Consider the following 24,725-nt stretch of genomic DNA (forward strand, 5'->3'; position numbering starts at 1 on the left):
TCTTATTGGGTATGATAATTTTTTTATAAACTCCTTAATACTGATTTATTTGCGAAATTCGAGAATTTTAAAATTGCTGCTCAATTTTCTCAAACAGCATCTTAAAGAAATTCCAATAATAATAATTCCATCACAATTTGGACACCTCAATATAACTTAGTGAAGACAGCTTTTTAACCAAGACACATTTTTACACCGAAGAATTATGAGACATGAAGATATCAAGAAAGTTCTTTGTTCTCTCACTCAAGAAAGCTTTTTACAGCATGGAGCGATCATAGTTTTGTTTGGTTTCTCAAAAACTCTATATACTGTGTAATTTCTGATTCTATTGCTCAATCCACTAAAATCCAAAAAATAACATTTTTAAGATTTAATATAAATTTGCACATGCTGATTCCGATTATAAAATCACATTCATCTCCAATACTGTCAAAAGCACAAAACACAGGACTTGAAAAGTTTATGAAAATAGAGGTCATCATTGATTTTTATCAGGACACTGACACGATTTTATCCTCAGATTATTGACACATCTATAAACTAGAATTGTCACATATTAATTTTATTGTTTCTATAAAACTTGTCATTTGAAGGCAATCAAACTATAAATGGAGTCAAGTAATTATGTGAACATCATAAAAAATCCATTAATGAATGTTATATACGAGAAGCTTTAAGTCCCGATCGGGACATGTTAGAATGCTGCCATCATGTTAAGCACCAATTCGAGGGAAATATGAAGTTGTGTGTAAGTCTACTCGGAATCAAGTCGACATCAAACTCTGTTTTAGCAATATCAAAGCATTATAGTGACAACATTCAAATCTATATCGATCGGGAAGTGCATTAGCTGCAACTATTTCTATTTCTCATTCCATACGTGTTGATGAGAAATGGAAATGTGAGAGGAATCACTCAAAAATTTCACAGCATCATTTACCTTTTCACAAAAGATTTATTCATTTACTGTTGAAAGAGATGAGTCAGTGGAAACAACCTTTTGCAAGCAACTGACTCACAATGATTGTAAAGGTAATTCACACAAAATTTTGTGTACACGATAATGATGCATGTCTGTTACGCGTCAAAAATTATTTAGTAACTCTATCAACTAAGTGATGAGGTGCTAATTCATGATAAGAAGATTTGACTGGATTTTTTGAATAGTTTAGTGAGAATGTTTGTGATTTGGCAATGTCAATATACTAAAGTTCGTATGAGAAACGCAGTCCTGAATATTCTGCATTTTAGAGTTAGTTCAAGGCTGTAGGTCTGCAGTTCTGGACGACCCCACAGTAAAGCTTATTTTGCTGATTGTACAGAACAGTTACGATCCATGATCTCACTTAGATAACGCTTGAAGCTTGCTAATAAGCTGGTTACCACTATGCAATCATCAATATCAAGTCAATAGCCTTCAAGAGTTTCCCGAGCATTATACTAAAAAAGATACATCAAAATGCAAATTCACCCTCAGCATCTGCACACAAAAATCTCAGCAACGAAGTGCTCCACTTACATACATTTCTCATTTCTCCTCATAACCATAAATTTTTTCCATTTTCATTTCCAAATGATAATTTTCACATGAAAAAGAATGAAAGAAAGAAAATGATTGAGAAATGATGAGCATCATTTTCATGTAAGTTGATATATTTTCAATAATATTCAATACCGAATCTGATTTGATTGCTTTCGTTTCTCAATGTTTTTTTTTCTTCTTCATCTTCATCTTCGTATGCATCAACGGAATAGAAAGAAAAAATTATTTTTGTTTATAGAAAAAAAGAAATCCCTTCTCAAATACACACATATGCGAGTATAGATATCAAAAGAAAAAAGTTGCGCAAAATTTGATGAGCAAAATTTACTTTTTTTGAGATTCTCCCCATGTAACCAAAAGGAAGAATTGTGTATTACATAAGAATCTTCCATGGATAATACTTTTGTACATTCCATGTATTTCCCTTGTCGTTTGAAAAGGAAGATAATTAGGGAAGATGTAATATGACATCAATGTAGTACGTAAAGGGAAAACCAATGTAATACAAAAGTATTACATTGATGGACAATAAAATGCATATAAATATTCACATGTTTTCTTTGTATTTTTTCCATGAATATTTATGTATTTTTATTGTTAAAGTATTAGTGTGCACTTAATTATAGTACACTAACACCATGAAAAAATGACAAAAGAAGCTTAATTTAATTAAGCTGCATACTGTTAAGTCTCGAACACATTCATAATTTTTTATAAGTTCCATATAAATTTGGGTCGGACTTATAAAAGTGATTTCTGTTTGCTCTTGTGAAGTATACAGATTTCAAAATTTAGAACAAAATTTATTTTTCTTTCCCAAAAAATTTTCTATGGTGAAAAACTGAGATTCGAACTTTTGCAAGTTGCGTTAGTCCATCAATGGAATACTTTTAGAACATACAAGGACAACAAAAAATTTTTGATATATTAATGGATAGTACATATTATTTTCCTTTAATGTCGAAGGAAAATATATGGAATATTTTGGTTACATGGGTCGTTTATTTTATAGACAGAAAAACAGTTTAAAATTTCATTTAATGACCAGATGTTAACATTTATAGGGAATATACACTCAACAGTCAATTAATGAAAACATTAAACAAATGAGTCGATAGGAGGTGCATGGCTTTGTATGGTCGCGCATTTATCACTCTATTCCGATTTCAAAATCCTGTCAGCAAGTGACTCTTGACAAAAAACATGACTTTAAGGTACCTAACTCCCTAAAATTGACATAACCTACCAATTTTGGACTACTGTCACTATAAATATCATTCAAGGCTGAACCTAGAAGCCATACAAATACCCACATTATTCACACAACAACAAGCTATTAAAGAGCTCCTAAAAGTCCTTCACATCACGAATAACAAGCACTGCTTGAACAAAAATCGTTAAATTATCCCATAAATCTTATCAAAATAAATAACAATGCATAATTAATTATGTTAATTTAAGCAGGAAATAAAAGGAAATTTCAATTACTTCCTAGGAAAAACAAGAAAATCAAATACAGAATTAAATAATATTGATTTGCATATTTTTCTCTCACACCATCAAGCAGCTCATCAATAATCCCAAGCAATAACGACTATAATACACATATAATATAAAATAAAACAAATGTTGCGAAAACGTGCAATGATCATATACAGCATGATGAATATGAATCTCATAATTTTTTATTGGTGCGTAATTTTATGGAAATGCTGGCAATAAACGAAAAAAATTTTGTCGAAAGGGAAGTAAGTCTCAGATTTGAGGATGATTGATTTTTTTAAGGGGATTTATAAGTGTGTTACTAAGTGACTGTGATTTTGATGGAAATTATGTCAATTACAAATTTTTGAGATACTTAAAATTGGACGTAAGACAAGGAGAGTGATGTTTTAGAGAGGATAAGTATCCGAAAAACACATGTTGAGCAAATCTGCCATTAAGGCAAAGTCAAATCGATTTAAAGTCAGTTTTGAAATGGAATTGACATAAACTTTGCAATTTGTTGGCATTTTTTGCTATATGTGCTATCCCAGGTAGGAGCAAGTTAGTGACTAAATCAAGGATATTGTCATTAGTCGGTCCAACGTCAACCTGGCATAGTGCTGGTCCTAATATATCTTTCTTGACTAGGGTCATAAGCCATTATGAGTTTTACATGAAGCAGGCTCAAACTGAACTCTCTGTTCACAAACTACAGATGCGCTTCAAACCCAATCTATTTAGCTTTCATACTTGCCTCGCACATCTCTAATGATGGAGATCTGTGAGCTGGTAAGATGCAAAAAGAAAATATGAAATATGAAAGGAGTGGATTATAAAAACGTGATGACTCATCATCAGCATCGTCAAAATGCGGCAGCGACACAAAAAAAGAAAATCCTCATCTCATTTTTATTCACATTTAATCAATGCAGTGCGCAATCCATTTATTGTGCAATAAAGAGTGAACATAAAGAAATGAAACGAGAAAATTTCCACTTCTTATTTGTGCCGATTGCCATTTTAAAATATTTGAAATAACTTAAAGGAAGGAGAGCCAGTTGAAATGTTGATGGAATATTTGTAGATGTACAATTGACTTGAATCATACCATTGACTTCATTCCGCTCAAAAGGAACTTTTTGCTTCTTTTAACAATTTTCCTACTTCTTCTTCGTCCATAAAAATGACAATAGAAGGACGACACAATTGTATGCAAAAAGCTCACTTTGCATAGCAACGTGATATCTGCATATAAAATGAATAAAAATAAAGTTGCAAAAAGATTTTATGCAATGACATTGTTGTGATAAAATAGTAGTTGAATGACTGAATGGCTTGCATTAAAATTGAAACTTTTTATTGAGACTGACATTTTATTGACGCATAAACTTGTTACTATAAAATATGAGGAAGGAAAATTGTAAGAATAACAGAGTAGTGCTCTGGCAACCAACAAGATTTAAAATCTCCGTCAGCTATCAAAATAGTAATCTCTTCCAGAAGCATTTGCAGTCTCTAATGCAAGCAAAAAAATAAAAGCTATCAAAAAGTAAGCCATAAATTTTATTTTCTATAAAAAGACACGACAATCTCATTCAATTCTAAATTTAGAATCTGTAGCAATAATAATCATCTCATCAACTCATCATGTCTCCTAGCTTGAAGAAGAATAAGAAAGGATCAATAAAATTAGAGCAGAAAATCACACAAAAAACATGATAGAATGCTTTTTGAGAGGCACTTATGTCAATTTCAAGGAAAATATGATGATGTTGATGATGATTATGTGACTTACCAATCGTAAGAGAGGGTAAAAATGAGGAAAAATTGCAATCTGTGATGGAATCTTCTGACTTTATAGAGTGAAAATTCTTGAGAGTTTTATTCTTCTTCAAAAGGACATTGTGATGGGAATTACGTTTCTATTCAATTTTCTTCTTAAGAATTTATTTCAATATAAAAAGGAGAAAAAAATTTCCTTTGATTCTTTATGCATGGATTTATCTCAGTGGAAAATGTCAAGATGTTTGAAATTTTGTCTATAAGTATCTAGCAATAATGTAATTGCATGCTCGTGTTGGGGATGTATGATATGTTGATAGTATTGAATGACTCAAGGTGTGTCTCTAAGAGCTGCCTATTAAGATCATACATTAGCCAGCACTAGCTAAATTTTACTGAACAGGGATTGATTGGCTGGACAGATTATTAGGAGAATTGTTGAAACTCTATTAATTAAGCTCTTCAAATCTGACTTTTTTGATGGTAAATTAGCTCAAGGCAGTTCCAGGCGACATCATTGGGAGATCATAGATCACAATTGATTTTTACGAACAGTGAAGGAAGTGAGTTAAGAACTGCATTTTAGGTATTTTTAAGGGCCCATAGTTCAATATACCTAAGGAGATATACCATTTCTGGACAATAACCTTGATTGTGTCTTAATTTGATATTAAAGATATTAGAACTCGACCCTATCATTTTCACAGAACTGTGTCACAAACTAAAAAGTACAACAAACCCTTCACCAGAGACCGATAAAGCAGCTGACTCTACAAATTCACAATCCTACCTTTTCAGACGACTTCATATTCTCAGACAGCAATAATTTGACATCCTTAAGCCACAACAATATTTTCAGCAAACCACAACAAAAATGCACCAGAAATAAAAACTCGATAAATTTTCATTTATTTTCAAAGCTTACTATAATTTATGATTCATCCTTAAAAAATGCATGCTCAATAAATATTGCGCAATTTTAAAATGCTAATTTCCTCTTATAAATTTCTACAGAAATCACTCAAACAAACTGATATCGATGAGTGCGAGCTGAGGTACTTCACAGCATCTTTTTGCATCATAAAATATTTTCAATTTAAAAATTATTATTTTCTTCAAAGGAACAACTTCAATATTGTTTAAAAATTGAGTGAATTTTTTCAATCATTCATTGGCTTGAATAAAGTTTTTTATGAAACTATATTTGCAACAATTTTATGTTGTTTCCATTCAGCTACAATATTTTTTTTTCAACATTCAATTTTTATTTGCATTCAAAACTGAAATGCGAGGAAGAAGAAGAAGGAATAAAAGGGGAGCAATGAATATTTGTATCAAAACTAGTGAAGTCATCCATTGAGTGAGGCGATTGAGGAATTAAATATGCAAATTCACTTTACTGGAACAACGGGTATAAGTTTTTACTTTGATTCTGGCTTTGGTCGTTAATTGGCGCTTCAATTCCTCACTACGCGAGTTTGATTCTGAGCTTGAAGTTTAGTAGGCAATAATTGACTTCAGCTTTTAAGATTATTAAGATTCAGAGCTGTACTAAGATGATTTTTGGCTAATAATTGATTTACAAGACTATACTTTCAGTGGAGCCTGCAGTTTAGTTAGGGATCGGAACCATTCTATTGATGATATTACTAACTGTAAGCTGACAGTAACCTTGAGCTGATACTATCGATGGCTTCCATCTATCAATATCCAATATTAAATGCAATACTGTCTATATCAACAGCTTCCTTCCAAGAGTTCTTGGGTCATCCGGTCATCCAGTCATCTTCAAAATCGGAAATAAATACCCTTTATCAAAATTTCATACCAGGATCTATACCACAAACAAATAATAATAATTATATAACTTAATAAAAATCACAAAATATGTTATCCAACAATGTATGAATCAAGTGGATTATAATAAAGTGTAAGCGATCAAGAGAGAGAGAGAGAGAGAGTATGAGTGAGTGAAAAGGAGATAAAATGAGACAGAAACAAGAGAAAAAAAATTATTCTGCAATTGATATCTGCTGTTCATGTGCAGCAAAAGAACGTAATGAAAAAAATGAAAATATTGTATAAAAACAAATTCAGATCATGTGGCAACAAAACGTGCTTAATTAAGCAACTTTTTTCCCCAACTCGTTCTTCATCATTTCCATTATTTTTTCATTTCACCCATCATGAATTCGTTGCACTTGCAATAAACATGTGACATGATGATTAAAAAATGTATATTTTTTTCAGATTATAAAGCTTTCCTGCTGTTATTTTGGCTGTGTGCATGGATGCATATACATAGAATCTGCGGAACGGGGCGGAAGGAAGGAAATTTATGTGTAAAACTTTTATGAATCATTTCAAAATGATATTTGTTGATAGAAGTTCTGGAAAATAGAAATATTTTTTACTTCCTCATAAATTGAAATGTTTATCAGACTTGCTTGATTCTCTATTTGAGTTCAAATTGTAACAAACACAAAAAAAAATCATAACAAAGAACTGAAAAATGACTTGCTATAAATTGCGCATTTATTTTTCTTTCTTTTTGAATTTTATTCACCTATATTTCATTCAACTTTTACTACTTATTGTTATTTTATTAGCCAACTAGTGCGATTTCCTTATTTCCATAACGTCAATTTTTCTCCATATTTCCGATTATCTCTGTCAGTTCTCACTCTCTGTTTGATTGTGCGTATATTTCTGTAGGGAAAATGTCTGAATTGAATAATCGTGAATGAAAATTTTTGAAAAGTTTTTAAGGATTGATGGACATAAAGCGCATTTTTATGATTATGTTGACATAGAATTAATTCATAAAGTCTATTTTTATACAGATTCTATAAGGATTCTAAGTACTGGAGTTTCGGATAGTCTGATTCTTGGAATTAATACAATTCAGGAAGTATTCGGCGAATAATTCACAATTTACAACCAGATGGCTGCCACATGCTATCTAAGTGCCAATTTATACAGCAGTTAACATCAAACTTGTTACTTTAACGACATGAGACAGCCACTTGGATCAGGTATCAGTTCAGTTCAGCTCACTGGTCGTACAGATTAATTGTGATCCACGACTTCATATAAATGTCGTCTAGAACAATCTCTTTTGCTGGCTAGCGCTTCTCAATTCCAGAATCCATCCGGAAATCGGGTACCAAATCTGATTATTGAATCCCCAAACTGATGCCAACCCAGACAATATGACAAAATACCCAAACACAAGACACATGCACTAAATTATGCGTTTGAAAATTGATTGAGTTTTTCACATTTTCCCATTTTAATGACATTTTGTGTTGAAATTATAACAAGCGCCATACGAGATTATTAATAAGCTTACAAGTGTATAGCAACACAGAGATTTTTTTCAATAGAGAATTTATCGATGAATATTAATTTTAATTCTTATGCGTTATTTTATTTATATAAAACTGTTTATAAATACATCCTGAATAAAGGTTAATTATGTAGAATAATGTGGACGGTATTTGTGGTAAAAATAGCAACTGTGTAAAAGTTTAAATGAGAGCAAATTTAATTAAAACGTATAGATGAGGTAGGAGCAATAGAGTTGAGGTAGTACAGCAGAAAATATCGAATGAACTGGATCATCGGCTTTTTAAGTAAAATTAGTCCGAATATCCAACGCACCCACAACATAATCTTCCAAGAAAATGAAAGCAGCTTACGTCTCTGTGCTGCTCAATATTCCAAAAAGTTTTTTAGATTTATTCAAAACTTTTAGTAAGGAACAAAAATCTTTCCATTTGACTTTTGAAAGAAAAAAGGTGAAAAGTCTCTGGTTCTTCTTCTGATTTTCAATTCCGTTCGACCAACTTGTGAATTATGTAAATACATGTTATGAAACTCTCCCTTCTCAAGTCTCTGACCATACACTTAACTTTTATTGACTTTTCTTGTTCAATATTTTTTGCTACGCTCTGTGTTCTCTCAATCTCCTTTCAAATTCCCATACCGTAGGTCGGACCAGTCTTTTGTCTTGCATAATTATTTTCGGCATATCATGTATAAAGCATATCCACCTATGGATATTACATGTGTTTATGTTATGCTCTTACTGTTCTGACTCCATTCTTAATGCTATTAAGTAATGAAAGACTCTGTATGTGTAGAGCTGTAAATCACAGTTTAATTATGCTTAGTTATATTTAAAGTATGGTTCAAATATTATACTTACTAGTTCTGCAAAAAATATGTTGAAATAGTGATGAGTAAGCAACAATGTCTTTATCAACAATATTCATATGTTGGAGCCATAGTGTCTAAGTGGCATTATTCAGCACTCCAAATTTCCTCCTATTTCCTTTTTTCTTTCTCTTCCTCAAAAGATGTATCACGTATCATCTCCTACATATCTCTTTGCCATCTTTTCATCCATCTATTTACCTATCTCCATAAACTTTGCTTTTGTATACAATTCCTACCTATTTTCAGTTCATGATGATGATGATGATGATGGCTCATAGCAACTCTAAAGTGTGAAGATTCTTGAAAAAAGGTTCTCCATTCATAGAAATAAAGTGTATTTAAATTGGATGCAAAGACGTATGGAAGAGAACGACTGGGACTGTTCATCATCATTTGTTAACGCATTTGCTCTCATTTACTTACTTTAAATTTTCTTCTTTTTTTCTCCATGGAAATTAGTAGTGCCAAATGTTTACGTTTTGACTTCCACAATATTTTTAAAGTATTGGAACTTCCATTTGTCGTTGACGGTCAATTTGTCTCATTACTTGCCATAATTTAGCAACAAACTAATCAATCGAAATAGGGTAAATTAATTAATCAACAAGCTGTATGTAGGAACAATCAGCAAATCTTAAAGCGACTCGTGCAGAAAAAGTACTGACCGTAGAACAGCAACAATTAAGAGCAACGAGACTAATTTTCTAATAACAATCAGGCATGCGTTAAGCAAACAAGCTTAGATTTTCTTACTTATTGCGTTCATTTATTTTAGTGTGCATGTAAATACAGCAATATTCTATTTAAGGAACAATGAAAGAAATTGCTCTATATCTTCTCATTCCTGCCTCACTCGGAGTTTCTAAAAGCCATAAGAAGTGAAAAAATAAAAATATCGCAATATTGTTCAACAAATTTTCATTCCTACTTAAGACTTAATTTCATTTAGACAAAAAAAAAATGTGTAGAAAGTAAAGAAGAGATGTACATACAAGATGATTCTTATTCCACGTTCGTAATGCATTTCTGTTGTATCAGTTGTGTGTATTCTGCTATGTGTACTGTTTATCCATTTAGTCTTTCTATTTGTTTATCTTACTTCTACTATTTTTTTCCTTAAATAAAGAATTAAAAGTGATGTGATAGTCTAAGGGCTGGATTGTTGAATTAGGCGCATTTTTTGCAGCCATTTATTGTGTTTGTTGAGAGGATTTTAGTAATGTTTGTATTATTTGATGCCTTGACTTTCAATTGGGTGCTTCATCATTTTTTTCATGCTTCTTAAATTTTGACAGTTCCTGCTTTGCTTTAACCGATCAGCATATGTTAAAGTGTTGTCCATACAGCAGAACCAAGCATTGTCTACATGCAGTAGCTTCTAAATGTTCACAGAACGCTTTATTCCAATCAATTTGTGCACTAGACTGCCATATAGCCCTCAACGACCAAACTTTTTATTAAAATAGTCAATTTAAACTTCATTTTGAATCCAAAATACACTACAAAATGTCCACTGTCCAAGATTCTTATGACTACACATTCCATATGTTCGAAAAAATATCAACCACCCAAAGCGCCACCAAACAATGCTCCAACTCATCCAGAACACCTTCAATTATTTTTTCAATCTAAGTTGGTTAGCAAAAAAAATTATTTTTATTTTTCCTGTGGATCTTCATGCGCCATGGCACCAACAAATGTGAATAACTTTAATTTCCGTGACTTCGGCAAATGTTAAATTTAGATTTTCTTAATTTTTTCTCTTTCTTCTGTTTTGCATTTCTTTCCTTCTGTTTTTTGCATAAATAAATATGTGAGTGAAATACTTAGAGGCAAATGCTAATGAATTGCAAAATGTGAGTCATTGGAATTAATTTTTTCTTCATTTGTTTAGCGCGTTACTTTTAGAAAATTATAATTGCGAGTATTTTTGTTTTGTTTGAATAATTATAGAGCTAGATGTAATAATTTGGAATATATTGCTGAAATTTCATATTTTTGAATAATTATGAAGGAGGAAATTCCGGAAGTAACCTCATTTTCTGGAGCGTTTTCAGGGGGTCACTCCTTTATTGAAAATAAAGCATTCAATTTTCTAGAGTTTTTCATGAAAACATTCCTAAAATCTTGTATGGAAACTAATTTTCCGCTACAAAAATCATCTACAACCAAAACTTTAAGGATCTTTAAAACGTTGCACGAAAAAAACTGCATAAAAACTTCCATTTCATTACAATCTTTAAACTTTCAACTCCGTCGATTCCGATTAAAACACACCAACCATGCAAGTAGAAAATGGAATATTTTTTTAGATTATTATCAGCATCCAACAGATTTCTAAAGTTCTCATTTCATTCCTTATAACATTTTATCTCCAAGAATAAAGATGCTTTTTTTCGTATTCTTTTCTTTCCCATTTCAGCATCATTTAAAGGAAAATAGTTTCTTTAAGCCTCATTAACCCTAACGAGTATATCCATGCTTATACATGAACAATTTCTCATACACATAATTTTTATCCTCTTTATAATTTTTTAAGATGTGAAGAAAAAAGAAAGCTGGTGGCTTGAAAGGAGATCTTGCTATGACAATTGATGTGGTGTTATGGACGATTTGGATTCGACCGTCTGTGGATAAGGAGAGTTGTGAGGATATTGAGATCTACTGCTCCAAGTATGGCTAATTATTCCTTATGTCTGCAAGAAAATTAAAGTCTCTCGAATAGCACAAATCGGTTGATCAGCCAATGTGACTCTGGAAAGGATCTGAATTTAAATAGCATTCGGTATTAAGCCAGAGTCATACCACCTTGGGATCAGACTTTTGATCAATTACCCTATTTTTGATAGTTAAGTCTATTCCCTAAAGACGCCTTAATAAGTGACATTACTGACAAAATTTTCTAACCCGATTATGAAAGACATATGTGGCATGCACAGAGCTTCTAAGAGCAAACCTTAATCCCTTTCATCTTCTTCTTCTTCAGCATCATTTCGCATCTTAGAACTCAACTCACTCACTTTAATTTTTTACAAAACACACATTAAGTGCATACGACAAAAAACCGTCGTCATCATTTGCATTATTATGATAATGATTTATGTGAAAAGTCATGAAATGTAATGACTAAGTGAAACTTTTTATACAAAGCATTCACACAGCATTGCGCTCTTCAAGAACCGACGACAAATCTTGTTGCAAATCTCATTTAGTCAAATGCGATCATTTGTATACACATAAATTATTCATAACTACATATATTCATGCATGCATTTTCTACTTACTGACTTGTGCCTTGTAAAGTGAGGCATGAGTGAAGAGAAAAAATTGCTTTGCAATGCAAAAATTTAAAATTGAATGAGGAAAATTGAGATTTCATCGGAAAAACAAAGCTTTCGGAAGTGAAATTTAAGCTTATGTCTCTTCTTTTGAGGCTTCCAAGCATACAATGTTGGTGTGTTTTGCAAAACAATTATTAAGAATATGCCGACTGTATATTAAATGAGAAAAATATTTGTAATACGAGTACGAAAGTGGTTTCTTTGAGAATTGAGAATCAGCTGCGTTGACTGTTCTGTTTAAGATTTTTGAAGAATCTGCAATATTCACAAAGATCACCCGATTGGCTTGTATTGTAATGATTCCAACTACATGGTGACTAATCAGGCGGTCTAATAAGATTGATAATCTCATTTGATAGAAACCTAAAAGTCACTACTAAGCGGATTTAGCTTAGTTCTAACTAAATTATCTCCTTTACTGTCTTGTGGACAAGATGTTAACAAGAACCGATCGGGTATGTCTATCATAGACAATCTGTCAAAACACTAGCTCAACATCTGAACTAGACATTCATAGATATATTCTAAAACAATTTCTATTGGTGTTTTGCATTTTTACACTTGTCTGATGCCACAATTATAATCGAAAACAATTAGTAGTCATCTCACGTCGCAACAAACGATTGTGTTGACGACAAATAAAATAAAAGAGAAAAGAACAAGAAAAAGTGAAATGAAAAACAACAATCATCGTCATCATAGAGAAATATCATGTGTTGTGTGCCTCACAGCCTAAGTTAGAGAGAGGAAATAATCGAAACATCAGCATAATATGAAAGGAAATAATGAATTTCTCATTGTGCCATATTGTGTGATTGTCGACAATAAAAATGTTATGTATGTTCAACACATATACAAGAATCCATATGTGTATTTAATATAAATATCGAATATTTATTCATACATAATATTTTGTATGGCATAATGCAAGAGTCTACGTCAGATGAACAAAAAAAGGAATGGAAAAAACGATTATGATAAAAATATGAAAACAGTAAACGACATTCTTGGTGGAATTATCCCGGGACTCACACCTCAAATTTTATGAACATGCATCCATTGCTAGTTCGCATATAAATAATCTTTTTAATGACCATAATGTCTACTTAAACATGCAATGGGGTTGGTAGTGCAAGTTTAGGCTAAAAATATAATTTAATGACACTTACAGACTTAACGAGTGCTAATTTTAGTATTTATTATTATACTTAAAAAAGAGATTGCTGCTCCTCATGAATCATGAATTTTTTACTTCTTCTTTGTACTCTTACTGTCGCCAAATCAACATAGACACCTCTCATGACAACAACAAATATGCATTGATTGTGTTTATAAAGAAGAAAGAACTTTACATGAATGACGAAGATGATGAATAAAAAGGCACGTCATGATTGAGAAAGAAAAATTATTAAAATTAAAAAAGGAAGCAGACTCCACAATGAATTAAAAAAGGTGGTGACCTTAGGTGTAAATTTGTTCAGATTCGAAGGAAAATTTCCATTGACTCCCATGCGATCATTAAGCAGTCAAACTTTTAACTTGAGATTCGACTAGAAATTCCCAAATACTAAATTTGGCATGCATATGGAAGAAGAGGTTAACGGGGGGCTATAGTGTCCTGTGACAGATATATCTTCATTTGTGTCGCTCAGACTAGATCCCTTAATATCTACTTCTTAATATCATTAGGAGTTCCAAAAGTTCAACCCCCCATAAAAACCTCAAGAAATTAAAATAAACCTGAAATCATCGCAGGGCAAGGATACTGTCACAACTTACTTTGTGTCTGTCGTCGGTTGTACTAGAAAAATCAAGATTGGAAGCGAAGTATGAAGGAAAAAGCTGCAGCGACGCATATAAATTACTTTTCGAATATTTGCATTTTTATTTGCCTCTTTTCCGTTATTTCTCATACAGCACATGCTTGGCTTGATGTTGATGAATAAATGGGAAAAAAAGAATTCTTTTTCAAATTTCATTATGCATTGTCGGTTGAATTAGCGTCACCTTTTTACAATGCATTGCAGTAAATTATTAATATCAGCTTGAAATGTGAAAAATGTGCAGTAAATCATAGATAAGACTGAGTAGAGAAGACTCGTGGGGATAGAACAGCTAGCTGAACGCATACAAAGGAACTGCTGAATCATCGTTTTATGATGGAAAATTGTAGCAACTTTACATAGATATAGCTGTAGATTTTTAGGTTAAGGATGCTATAAAGCTAGATTATTTTGGCACCAATTGGCTAACACCAGATAAGATCCAATTCATTCATTCACAAAAGTCTTTATAATCTCATCTGCATTTTTCCAATAAACTGCATTTCATCCTTTTGCAGCTGGACTATTGTCATATCCTGCATTATTTTATATTTTCTGCACAAACTTGTCAAACGCTTGCGCATGAAAGTTAGGAAAAAAAATCTAATTTATGTTAGTAAAAAATATATCCCTCATGGCAATAATAATGACTACATACATACATGCATACTTAATGTAAAAGTGATAGATGCTTATCACTTCTATGATTTCCATCATATTCCATACATACACTCACGCTCACAACCCCTACTTAGTCATAAACGTTTAGAGCTCCTTTGTAAACAATTTTAAAAAATAAACAAGAGTTGTCGATGGAGACAGTGGAAGTTGTGGTAAATTAAGTGAGGATGTGCTGACATTATGGCGCATTTTTCTATGATATGAACGTAATGACGCAAAGAATAAATGCGAACATTACATCAGAAATGTTTTTACATAATAGCAAAACAGCTGAATGTCACCAAGATGTAAACGATCCTTGACGTCATTCCTTTAAAGTTTGCTTTGTCATTGAAGCAATTTAAACGCTTGAAACGAGTTTGTTAAAGTTTATGAAAAGGAAAAAAAATATGAAATCCTTAACTCTATGAATTCAGTTACCAAGTCATTTGAGAATGTCCATTTATATGGCTTCAAAATGACATTTTTTATGACTTTGCGTGTTCATTGACTCAGTATTGTTTTCCATTTTTTATCAGCACAGAAATTTTCCATCAAAAAAAATATTTTGTGGTCCTTGTTGTCGTAATTGATTGTTGTGTAATTTTAAGATTAATGTCAATGATAGCAAGACGAATTTAAACGACCAAAATAAAGTTCTGTTGGCATTACACAAAAAAATTGTTCTCAACCCACTTTTCTCCTCCATTAAGTCATTATTTGTAATCTGAGAATTTTATTTATCTCTCATTTCGTCGTCCTCCACTGAATTGAATAGAATGGAATGAAATAAGAAGAAAGTAATGAAAGAAAGACTAACAAGATCATTATTGATATTTATTCAATATTATATTGATGATATATCCTTGATATCCATTTCGATATTGAAGGTGATTGATGATCCTTTTGCTATATTTAAATAATGTAAATGAATAATACACAAACGAAAACATAGAAAAATATCAAATTTCTATCAATTCACAATATTATGCCATTAATTCCAGCTCCCCTTCACAAAATAAATTGTGGTTGGCAACAAAATTGCGTTGGTGTTCATGATTGTGGAAATGCGGCTGTTATTCTATTAAGGAATTTTCCACAATTTTATCTCACACTAATGGGGTTTATTATATCATTGATTTGTGACTGTTTGCTGATCCACATTTTGGGATATTTTGGGTATTTATGACTATGCTCAATTAATAGAACAGTTTATCGCTAACATTTCATAATGTGGTACATTTAGGATACATAAAATCACATTCAGTGTGTTTCTTGTCAAGAGATCATGTGGACATTCAAGTAGTTTGTAGAAAGAAACTCTTTAAAGAGCCAATGATCCTGATATCATCTAAAGAAGATCACGAATCACAACTGAAGAATAGAATCCAGAAGATGATCAGTTCTAAAGTATTTTTGTCCACAAGGGATAGGATCAGTGAAGAACAGCATGGTTTAAGTATGCGGTAGCTAGCAATTAAGACGCCTTATAAGGAATGATCACAATTAAGCCGTAGGACCAGCGAAGTAAGATTCATCATCTTAATATCTAATAACATAAACAAACACCAATTAAGAACAACCAACAAGTCATGTAACCGACCTAAAATCCAATAAAATTTACACATTTTAATCAAGCAATTTCCCATATTTGTAAGACAGGTTTGAACTTTAAATTACCATCAAAATTGACCCATAAATCCATCATAAAATATTTTCGCCCGAAAACAATAAATTTCCACCCATCGCGCCGCAATGAAAGTGAAACTAGCGACGGAACCATTAAATCATACAAATAGACTATATACGAAGAAGAAACGAAGAAAATAGGCATAAATGAATATTTAGATGAGTGTTAAATGTTTGTTCGATACACAAAAGATGCACATCATTTACGCAAACATAAACATTAGAGCGACAAGACACCCATCAGCATAAAAAAGAAGAGGAGACGGACAGCAACAGCGGAGGAAGAATATTATGAACAAAAAAAATTCATTATTATAACGAATGTTTGTGTTGTAAGTGTGGGTTTCTTGTTTTTTTGTGCATAGTGAGAGACAATATCATAAAAATTTTCCATACATGCTGAAATGTCTCAATCTCTCCCTTCATTTTAAGTGCTTCCCTTTCTCATTTCCACAACCTCCCCTTGTGTGGGGTGCACACAAAAAAAAATTGAACATGTTAATGGATGAAAGGAAGAAATAAAACAGAGTAGAATGAAAGACAAAGCAATAAAAAGTCTCATATATTGATAGTCCGCACACTCATCTAGTCACAGAACAAAAAACATCCAACCATATATCTTTAGAATACATGCAAGCAGAGAATCTCTCTTTTACATTTTTATGTCTGAGATATTCCAAAAAAAAACTTTGAATGAATCATAACATCCAATATACATGCGATATAGATATTATATTTGTTCGTATTGATGATCAAATAACGCGGCTTTTTCGGAACGAATATCCAAGATGAGGATGTCTTACAAGCATATTAACAAGTTTAACAGGCAAAGTTTTAATAAATATAATTAAATCCAGCAGGTTAGCAACTAAATTCAAGTCATGTACCTCACTACATAAAGTTCCTAATCAAACAAGCATTATCAAGCCATACCATCCATAAAAATGTAAAAATACTCATTTCATACCTTTAATTGTTGAACTTTTACATACAAAAAATGGAAATAAAGCTAAAAGGACGAGCATCCATCGCACCATTTGTAATTAATTCCATTTCATTATGTTTTAATTCATTGTACCTACAAATTCGAACTTTCATTGTAATTATCATTAGAACACGACAGAAATTGATAGATAAAAAATAAAGGTCATATCAATTATTGAAGAACTCATTAAATTATTTCATTACAATGACTTTATTTTATTGATGGTAGAATTACCAATTTGGAATGTTTAACTGATAAGGGAAGGAGGGGATGTTGGGTCAATTATGATGAGAAATTGACAATTTAATTGAGAATATTTTTGAGAACTTAATAAATTCTATTTTATTTTTGGAACAAACTTGGAAGGCACACCGTCATGTGAGTCACCACCACACCGACCAAATCGGCAGGCAGTACGGTGACAGATTATCGCCATTTTTGAGCCATTTGCTTGCCGACATAGTCGGAAATATTGTCGTCAAATAAAAGCAATCTTCAAAGTGCTGTCAAGACACCATCTCTCTGATGTTATACAGTCGATACTGCAACGTAGCAATCCCCAAGCAACTATGTAGTGCTGCTTGAGTGTCCTCATAACACATTATTCCGGATTCATTTAGAGATTACTAACTAAAAACTACGTCCGTGTCTAAAAACACATTAACATCAAAATTCGATCAAAATATTAAGACTAAACTAAATATTATAAGAACATCCCACGAGTTTGTGCTGCACGTAATTCCACATATAATTATTACATAGCTTCTAACAAGAAAAAACAAATTCGATTAAAAATAACCTCAAAATAGAAAACTAATCAAAAATTCATAAGACTTCTTCAAATAGACATAAGAAAAGTTCAGAAAACGATTAATATAGAGTAAAAATATCACGCAAGGCGTGTTGGACGTCAAAAAGTTTATGTTTGATGTGAATGGCATTTAAATTTCATTTGTTCGTTAAAAATTAAAATTTTCATTACCTAAGTGTGGTATAGTCACTACCCTTTCATTTTCAATTTACATTTTAATAATTTATATGACGCCTAACATTAACTGTAACCAAGTCAGTGGGATTTGATGGACATACCATCCGAAAATGCAATTATTATTTCCATTATTGATAATTTCATTTTCCCAATTTGTTGTCTAATAGAAATAAAATAGAAAAAAAATTCGATTAATGATAGAGTTGGAGTCTATTAACCATCCCCATGATTCATATCAACCCTTTAATCAGTCATGATGAGGAGTAATGAAACAATAATAATATTTTTTAGGACATAATTTCATTTGACCGGCACTGAGCAAACGATAGAGAGCGAAAGTTACCGGAGGAGAGGAAATTCAATTTCTTTTAATTAAAGCCACCAGCAGAGTGACAGCAGCGTTGTTCACTAGTCAATATCGCACGCAATTCAGCCCCTAATTAATTACATAGAAAATGAAAATAAAAAAATTAATCAATATAGAAAACAATGAGAAGGGATAAGTAGGAAAATTTGAAGGAATTTGAGGTTGTTGGGCGCTTTTATTGACTTGTTAAGGCAAGGATTCACAGTTTGTTGTTTGAACTATTTTTGGTTATACCCTAGTGTAGTGCCAGGATTCTTCAAGTTTCCGATCATTTTGATATTTTGATTTCATATCAATCGATCCTTAATTCGATCTACGCTGGCACCATGTCATCCTTACACTATAACTCTGTTTTGATCTATTCTGAGAGTTGCCATGATTGAAATGACATAAAATGCTAAATTAAAACAATTCCCAGAGACAAACCGCAGAAGTATTACTCGCAGTCGATTCTAAGAACCAATTGCAAGAAACTGCGCTAGATGTGATATAAATTGAATTTAATATGAGCAAGTGAGCGAGCGAGAGAGGAAAAAAAACACGCTTCCAGTATTTCGCTCAATTTGTTTCGTCTCAACTCAATGTTTTTCTACTATTTCTTTATTTCTCCATGAACGAGAATGTATATATAGATATATACACATATTGACTATATATGTGTGATGTATAATAACACAAAATAAGAAAAACACAAACGCAAAAGAAATTCTCAAAATTATTGCGGGAGAAAAATAGTATTTCAGTGCATTTGAAGTGTTCGCACGGTTGAGACATACACAGCTCAATCGTCCGCGATTTTTATTTTATAATAATATTATTTTTTTGATGTTGTAAAATCAAAACTATTTGAAAATTTGTTTTATAGTTTTATAAAATAAAGTAAAATTATTTTATGTGTGAAAAAATAGCATCAAATAGTTCAATCAATTTGTGTGATTTATTTCCTTTTTTGATTTCAAACGCACAAGAACGTGTAGCGGCAGTTCTTGAATATTATTTTTTTTTATTATTTTGATTTATATTGAAAGTGAAAAGAGGAAAAACTCAGACGGGAAGAATTAAAAATAGAAATAAATAAATTTTTTAAAAAATTCTGCGTGGAGTTTTTAAACTTTTTTTCTTCTTCGGTTTGCACTTCGATGTTTTATAATTTTCGGTAATTTTAGAACATAACCATAAGAAATTAGTAATTACGGCATGCTGGTTAGTGAAGGGTCTTGTTAGAATTTTTATGTGTTTTTATGTTTTTTTTATGTTGAAAAAAAAATTCATTTTTTGAGTGAATATTGAGTATGAAAAATTAACAGAGTTCTAAGGAACAGTTGTGAGTGAACAGTCAAGTGCCTTTCATTGTGAACAAGAGAAAAACTGAAAGAATTTTTTTTAAATAATTCAAACAAAAGAGAACGAAGAGGAGGAAACTCAAGATAACAGAAATGTAAGTCAAATGATAAAAAAAATCTATTTTTTATATTAAAAAAGTTGAAAATTTTTTGAAAATCTTAAGGGTATATAACAGCACTAGTTGATAATATTTGACATCACATTTTAATTCAAATTCTAAATTAAAACTTCATTTACTCATTATATCCTTTCCATCTCATGAGTATGTCCTTAGAGATGTGAAAGTTTTAATGAAACACCCCCTATAAAAATGCGAAGCTACACGAGTAACAAAAACCATTAAAATTTGCATAAATAAGAAAGTAGAAAAACTATCTAGGACAATTACAAGCATACACACACAAAAAAAGATTCTATATAGAAGTAGAATCAGAAAATATGGGAAAACAAATCCCACACAAAACAGACATAAACTTAAACTAAACAAAAAAATATTTATCCGCACTGAAAAAATGCCTCAGAAAATTTTCCCCACACGACACATAAAATCGTCCGCAAAAAAACTACCTCAGCGAGATTTAGAAGCTATAGATTATTTTCTCTATAAATGCATCCACAGCAATCAAGCCTAAAACATTCACTTTCAAGAACACAACACACAAAAACCGTTCAATAAAAATTCTTCTCCTCACTTTGCTACGTACGTATATAATAATAAAAAAATCCTGTACTTGAAAGCAATTCCCATTCAATTTCTGCAACGTCTGCAGGAATTTATTCTATTAAGAAAAAAAAAGTCATTGAAGATAGCATTTAAAAAATCATCATTGTTGAGACATTAAGAAGTAGTTGTAAAAGTGAAGAACATAAATCAATAAGGATCTTATAGAATATAAATGTACATCCATTGGTATATTCAACCGGAAGCACCCTGACATGTGTGTATCATGCATATCTTCATCTAAGCCGCATTGTGTTTGGAAAAAAAGGAAGAACAGAGGAACAAAAAACAGCAAAATCTGCAAAGCGTGATAATTTCCATATGATACATCACATTGAAGAGTGCGAGTCACAAACAGTGTCGAGAGAAAGAAGAGATTTTTCAAGTATAGTACTGTAATTTGCGGAAGAGCACGTTTCATCATCGTCATCATTCCTGTCGCCATTGATTCGACTCCCATACTACACAAAATATATATTTTATATGTACATTCTTGCGAGGTGGTTTGAGTTCAAATCTTCTCATTTGCTATGAATAGTTTAACACACAACCGAACCTCCCCACCACCACCCTTCATGTGCCATATTATCATCATCATCATCATAGCTCTTCCACTGTGTGTATATACTGTTTGCATTTCTGCTAATAAATTTTGCAAAGTGTAAACTCTTTTTATTCCTCTTCCTTTTTTTGCACTGCTGCAAATTTTTTTTTCCTTCCTTCTCATTTTTATTTCCACTGCTTTATGGCATGCGCCACAATTACGAGAAAATAAAAAGAGAGAAGAAAAAAAAATATAAAATAAAACAACAGACAGAATAAATTCCATTGTTAAAGATTTCATTTGACTCATACCATCTTCGGAAGGCATAAGCATAACAGCAGCAGCAGCAGCAGCAAAGCAGATTGTGGTATCACATATGTAAATGATTAATTGTAATAAATGTGTCGTGTAACGACGAAAAAAAATAGTGACTGAAATTCGATAGAAAATTTAAATTAAGTGCGTGGTGCTATACCTTTTGACGTGATCAGCACATGAAATATAGACCTTTTTGGTCGACACTCCTTAAAAAGTTTTGATGTGCTCAACAATAATTTCTGTGATAGAAACATAAATAATAATAAGTAGAATTAAATAAAATTATACACCAGAAGCCTTTCTAGTAACATGAAATGTGAGTATCTTGTCATGAAGCCTGAAGAATCACTTTCGACGGGAAATGGGAGGAAACTAAATTGATTATGTTATAAAAATTAAATTATTGAAATGTAATTTTTTATGACTTTACATTTGGGTGTCCATAAATTTGTATTTTATGTCTATAAAATCCACAATCAAGTCACCCTCAAACCATCGAATGTCAAAAATTTTCAAAGTAATTCCTTAAAATTTTCCATCAAGAAAAAAATTGAGAAAATTTAATTAGAAATGCTTTTAACTTTTAATTTAATTCACAATAATGCTGAAGAATTTGCTACATCATTTGATGTCTTAATAATTGACGAAATTTCCTCTACTTCTTCTTCTTCTTCCTACTTACTGACTATGTCGTTTTTGATTTATGATGAAAATGAATTTTTTTAAATTCTTGCGAACAATGAGACTTCATTTTATTGGAAGCGAGAATGATTCTTGATGACGAAAATGGGATTGTTGCTGGATCACTCTGTGGGATCATATTGACTTTTTGTAGCTGAATGTTGATTTTTAGCTCTTTAACTAATTTAAAACTTTAGCTAGAGCTTGAATATTACATGAAAGTGAGTTGATTTCAGTTCCAAGACCTTATTCGACATTGAGCTATGACTTAAGCCCTTTAAATTGATTTTAAAAATTAAGATCGTAGTAAACTAATTCTTTCAAACCAAATGTAAAGTAAACAACCAAAAATCGTCTCAATTTCCATGACAAAACGATAATCTTCATCATGTCCAACTTCCAAATACGTCAACAAGCGAAGAAAATTTGTTAGGTGTAAAAATAGAAGTATTTAACTGAAAAACGATATGTCGCCTTCAATGACTTTCCATAAATTATAATCAAAATCATTAAGTGTCGGAAGTCGCTATCGAGTTTGTCGATTACTCATTTAGGTCTGACTTGACCAACATAGCCAATTTCTTGCTTCATATTCAGGATAATGCGTAAACATTTCAACCTTTCATATTTCGTCTTCTAGAATTTCAAAATCAACTTCATCAAATTTCCATTACCACACTCATTACATCTACTAAAAGAGGATTGTCCTCCCCGTATATAAACATTATGTTAAGGGGAGACAATTACGACACAGTCCGTAAATTGTTATTTCAACAAAGACTGGGAGGATATAAACTAATTTACCTATGACATAATTAAAGAACACTCCCCTTAGTGACTATGTAACTTTATACTACCATCGAGTATAGAATAAACAATTGAATGGAAATGAATATAAGTTCTTTATTAGCATTATTTTTGGACATGGGTTGGTTGAGGTGACAGTTTGTGAATTTATTGGGATCTTGATTGTAGGAGGTGACAATTGCAGCTTAGTTGACTGAAAATTCTAATTTTTTGGGGATTGTTCTAATCCTTGTTGTATTGGCAGTAACATAATGGACTCAGAGATCAGCCTCTTATAAGAATCGAACTAAGCTCAAATAAAATTAAAGCATCTGTACAGATTTCCATTCCTACTTGTGGCTCGATATTCCAGATTCCACAAGGACCAACCTTAAGATTTTCAACCAAATGCGTCGATATAATTGAATATTTATCTATGAAAAACTATTTTACTTACTTAATATTTTCTTTTCATTTCTCTCTCCCATTTAATTAGTTTATATGTATGCAGTGAGCGTTTAACGGATTCCAAAAGTAACGAAGGAAAAATATTCATAAAGCAAAAGACTCACGCAAAAATACTCTTAAACTCTTCCATCCAAAAAAAAACGAAGAAGAAACAAGCAACGAAGCGTAGCTTGAGCTGAACGATAGAATAGAAAAATAGAAACACAAAAGTGCCTCATCGGTCATCGTCAGCAATTTATTATTAATATTTTTAATTAACTTCTGCCACCGTTTACTATTTTTGCAACAAAAAAGCACATACGAAAGAGTGATAAGTTAGGTTAGATAGATAATTAGTTGGAAAATTGTGTTGCACAACATTCTCGAGGGAGATAAGCTAAGAATATACATAAACATACATCCAACACAGAAAAAAGAAATCAAACAAACAAATAGAAATGAATCCAAAAGTGCGGACGATAAGTTTTTTTATATTTTTCATTCTTGTCATAAATATTGAATCTCATCCGAGACATGAAAGGACCGGCAAGCATAGCAATAACAATAAATTACTGACTGACTATAGTGATGATGTGGTAAGTTTCTTTCATTGTTCTTCCTTCTTTATTTGCTATATTCATGCACTTTTTCCATCCTTTTCATATTCTCAATGTACATTTTATTTTATGACTGTATTTTTTGACTTTATTAATATCATAAATTTACTAAAGAGATGAGATGTCTCCTTACGATATAAATTGAATGAATTGGATGCTGTTGAAGATTGCTCACTTGATATTTAGGGGTTCATGGTCATTTAGTCGCTTCTATATTTATACTGAGTCATTAAGACAAGAACCCCCATTTTTAATTCTCTTTATTCGTACCCCAACTCCAGTATAGCTCTCGTCCAAGCAATTCCTCTTCTTAATTCCCATTCCTCATCTCAAATTAAACCAGTGTCTATTCTAAACTTCTACATACACACTTTATGTGA

At 31.7% G+C, this 24,725-nt stretch overlaps 1 protein-coding gene across 1 annotated transcript in view; it reads left to right on the plus strand.

The window, feature by feature from the left end:
• Positions 1 to 19,644: 19,644 nt before the first annotated feature.
• LOC139087737 (matrix metalloproteinase-2-like) overlaps positions 19,645 to 24,725 on the plus strand; it is a 34,753-nt gene continuing 29,672 nt past the window's right edge. Inside the window, exons 1-2 of the mRNA XM_070636640.1 lie at positions 19,645 to 20,325; positions 23,778 to 24,324. Of these exons, the coding sequence (XP_070492741.1) occupies positions 24,187 to 24,324 (138 nt within the window). The 5' untranslated portion in view covers positions 19,645 to 20,325; positions 23,778 to 24,186. The remainder of the gene's footprint in view (positions 20,326 to 23,777; positions 24,325 to 24,725) is intronic.

Source organism: Chironomus tepperi, unplaced genomic scaffold, assembly GCF_022539635.2.
Source record: "Chironomus tepperi strain 1889 unplaced genomic scaffold, CSIRO-AGI_Ctep_v1 contig_137, whole genome shotgun sequence".
Lineage (NCBI taxonomy): Eukaryota > Metazoa > Arthropoda > Insecta > Diptera > Chironomidae > Chironomus > Chironomus tepperi.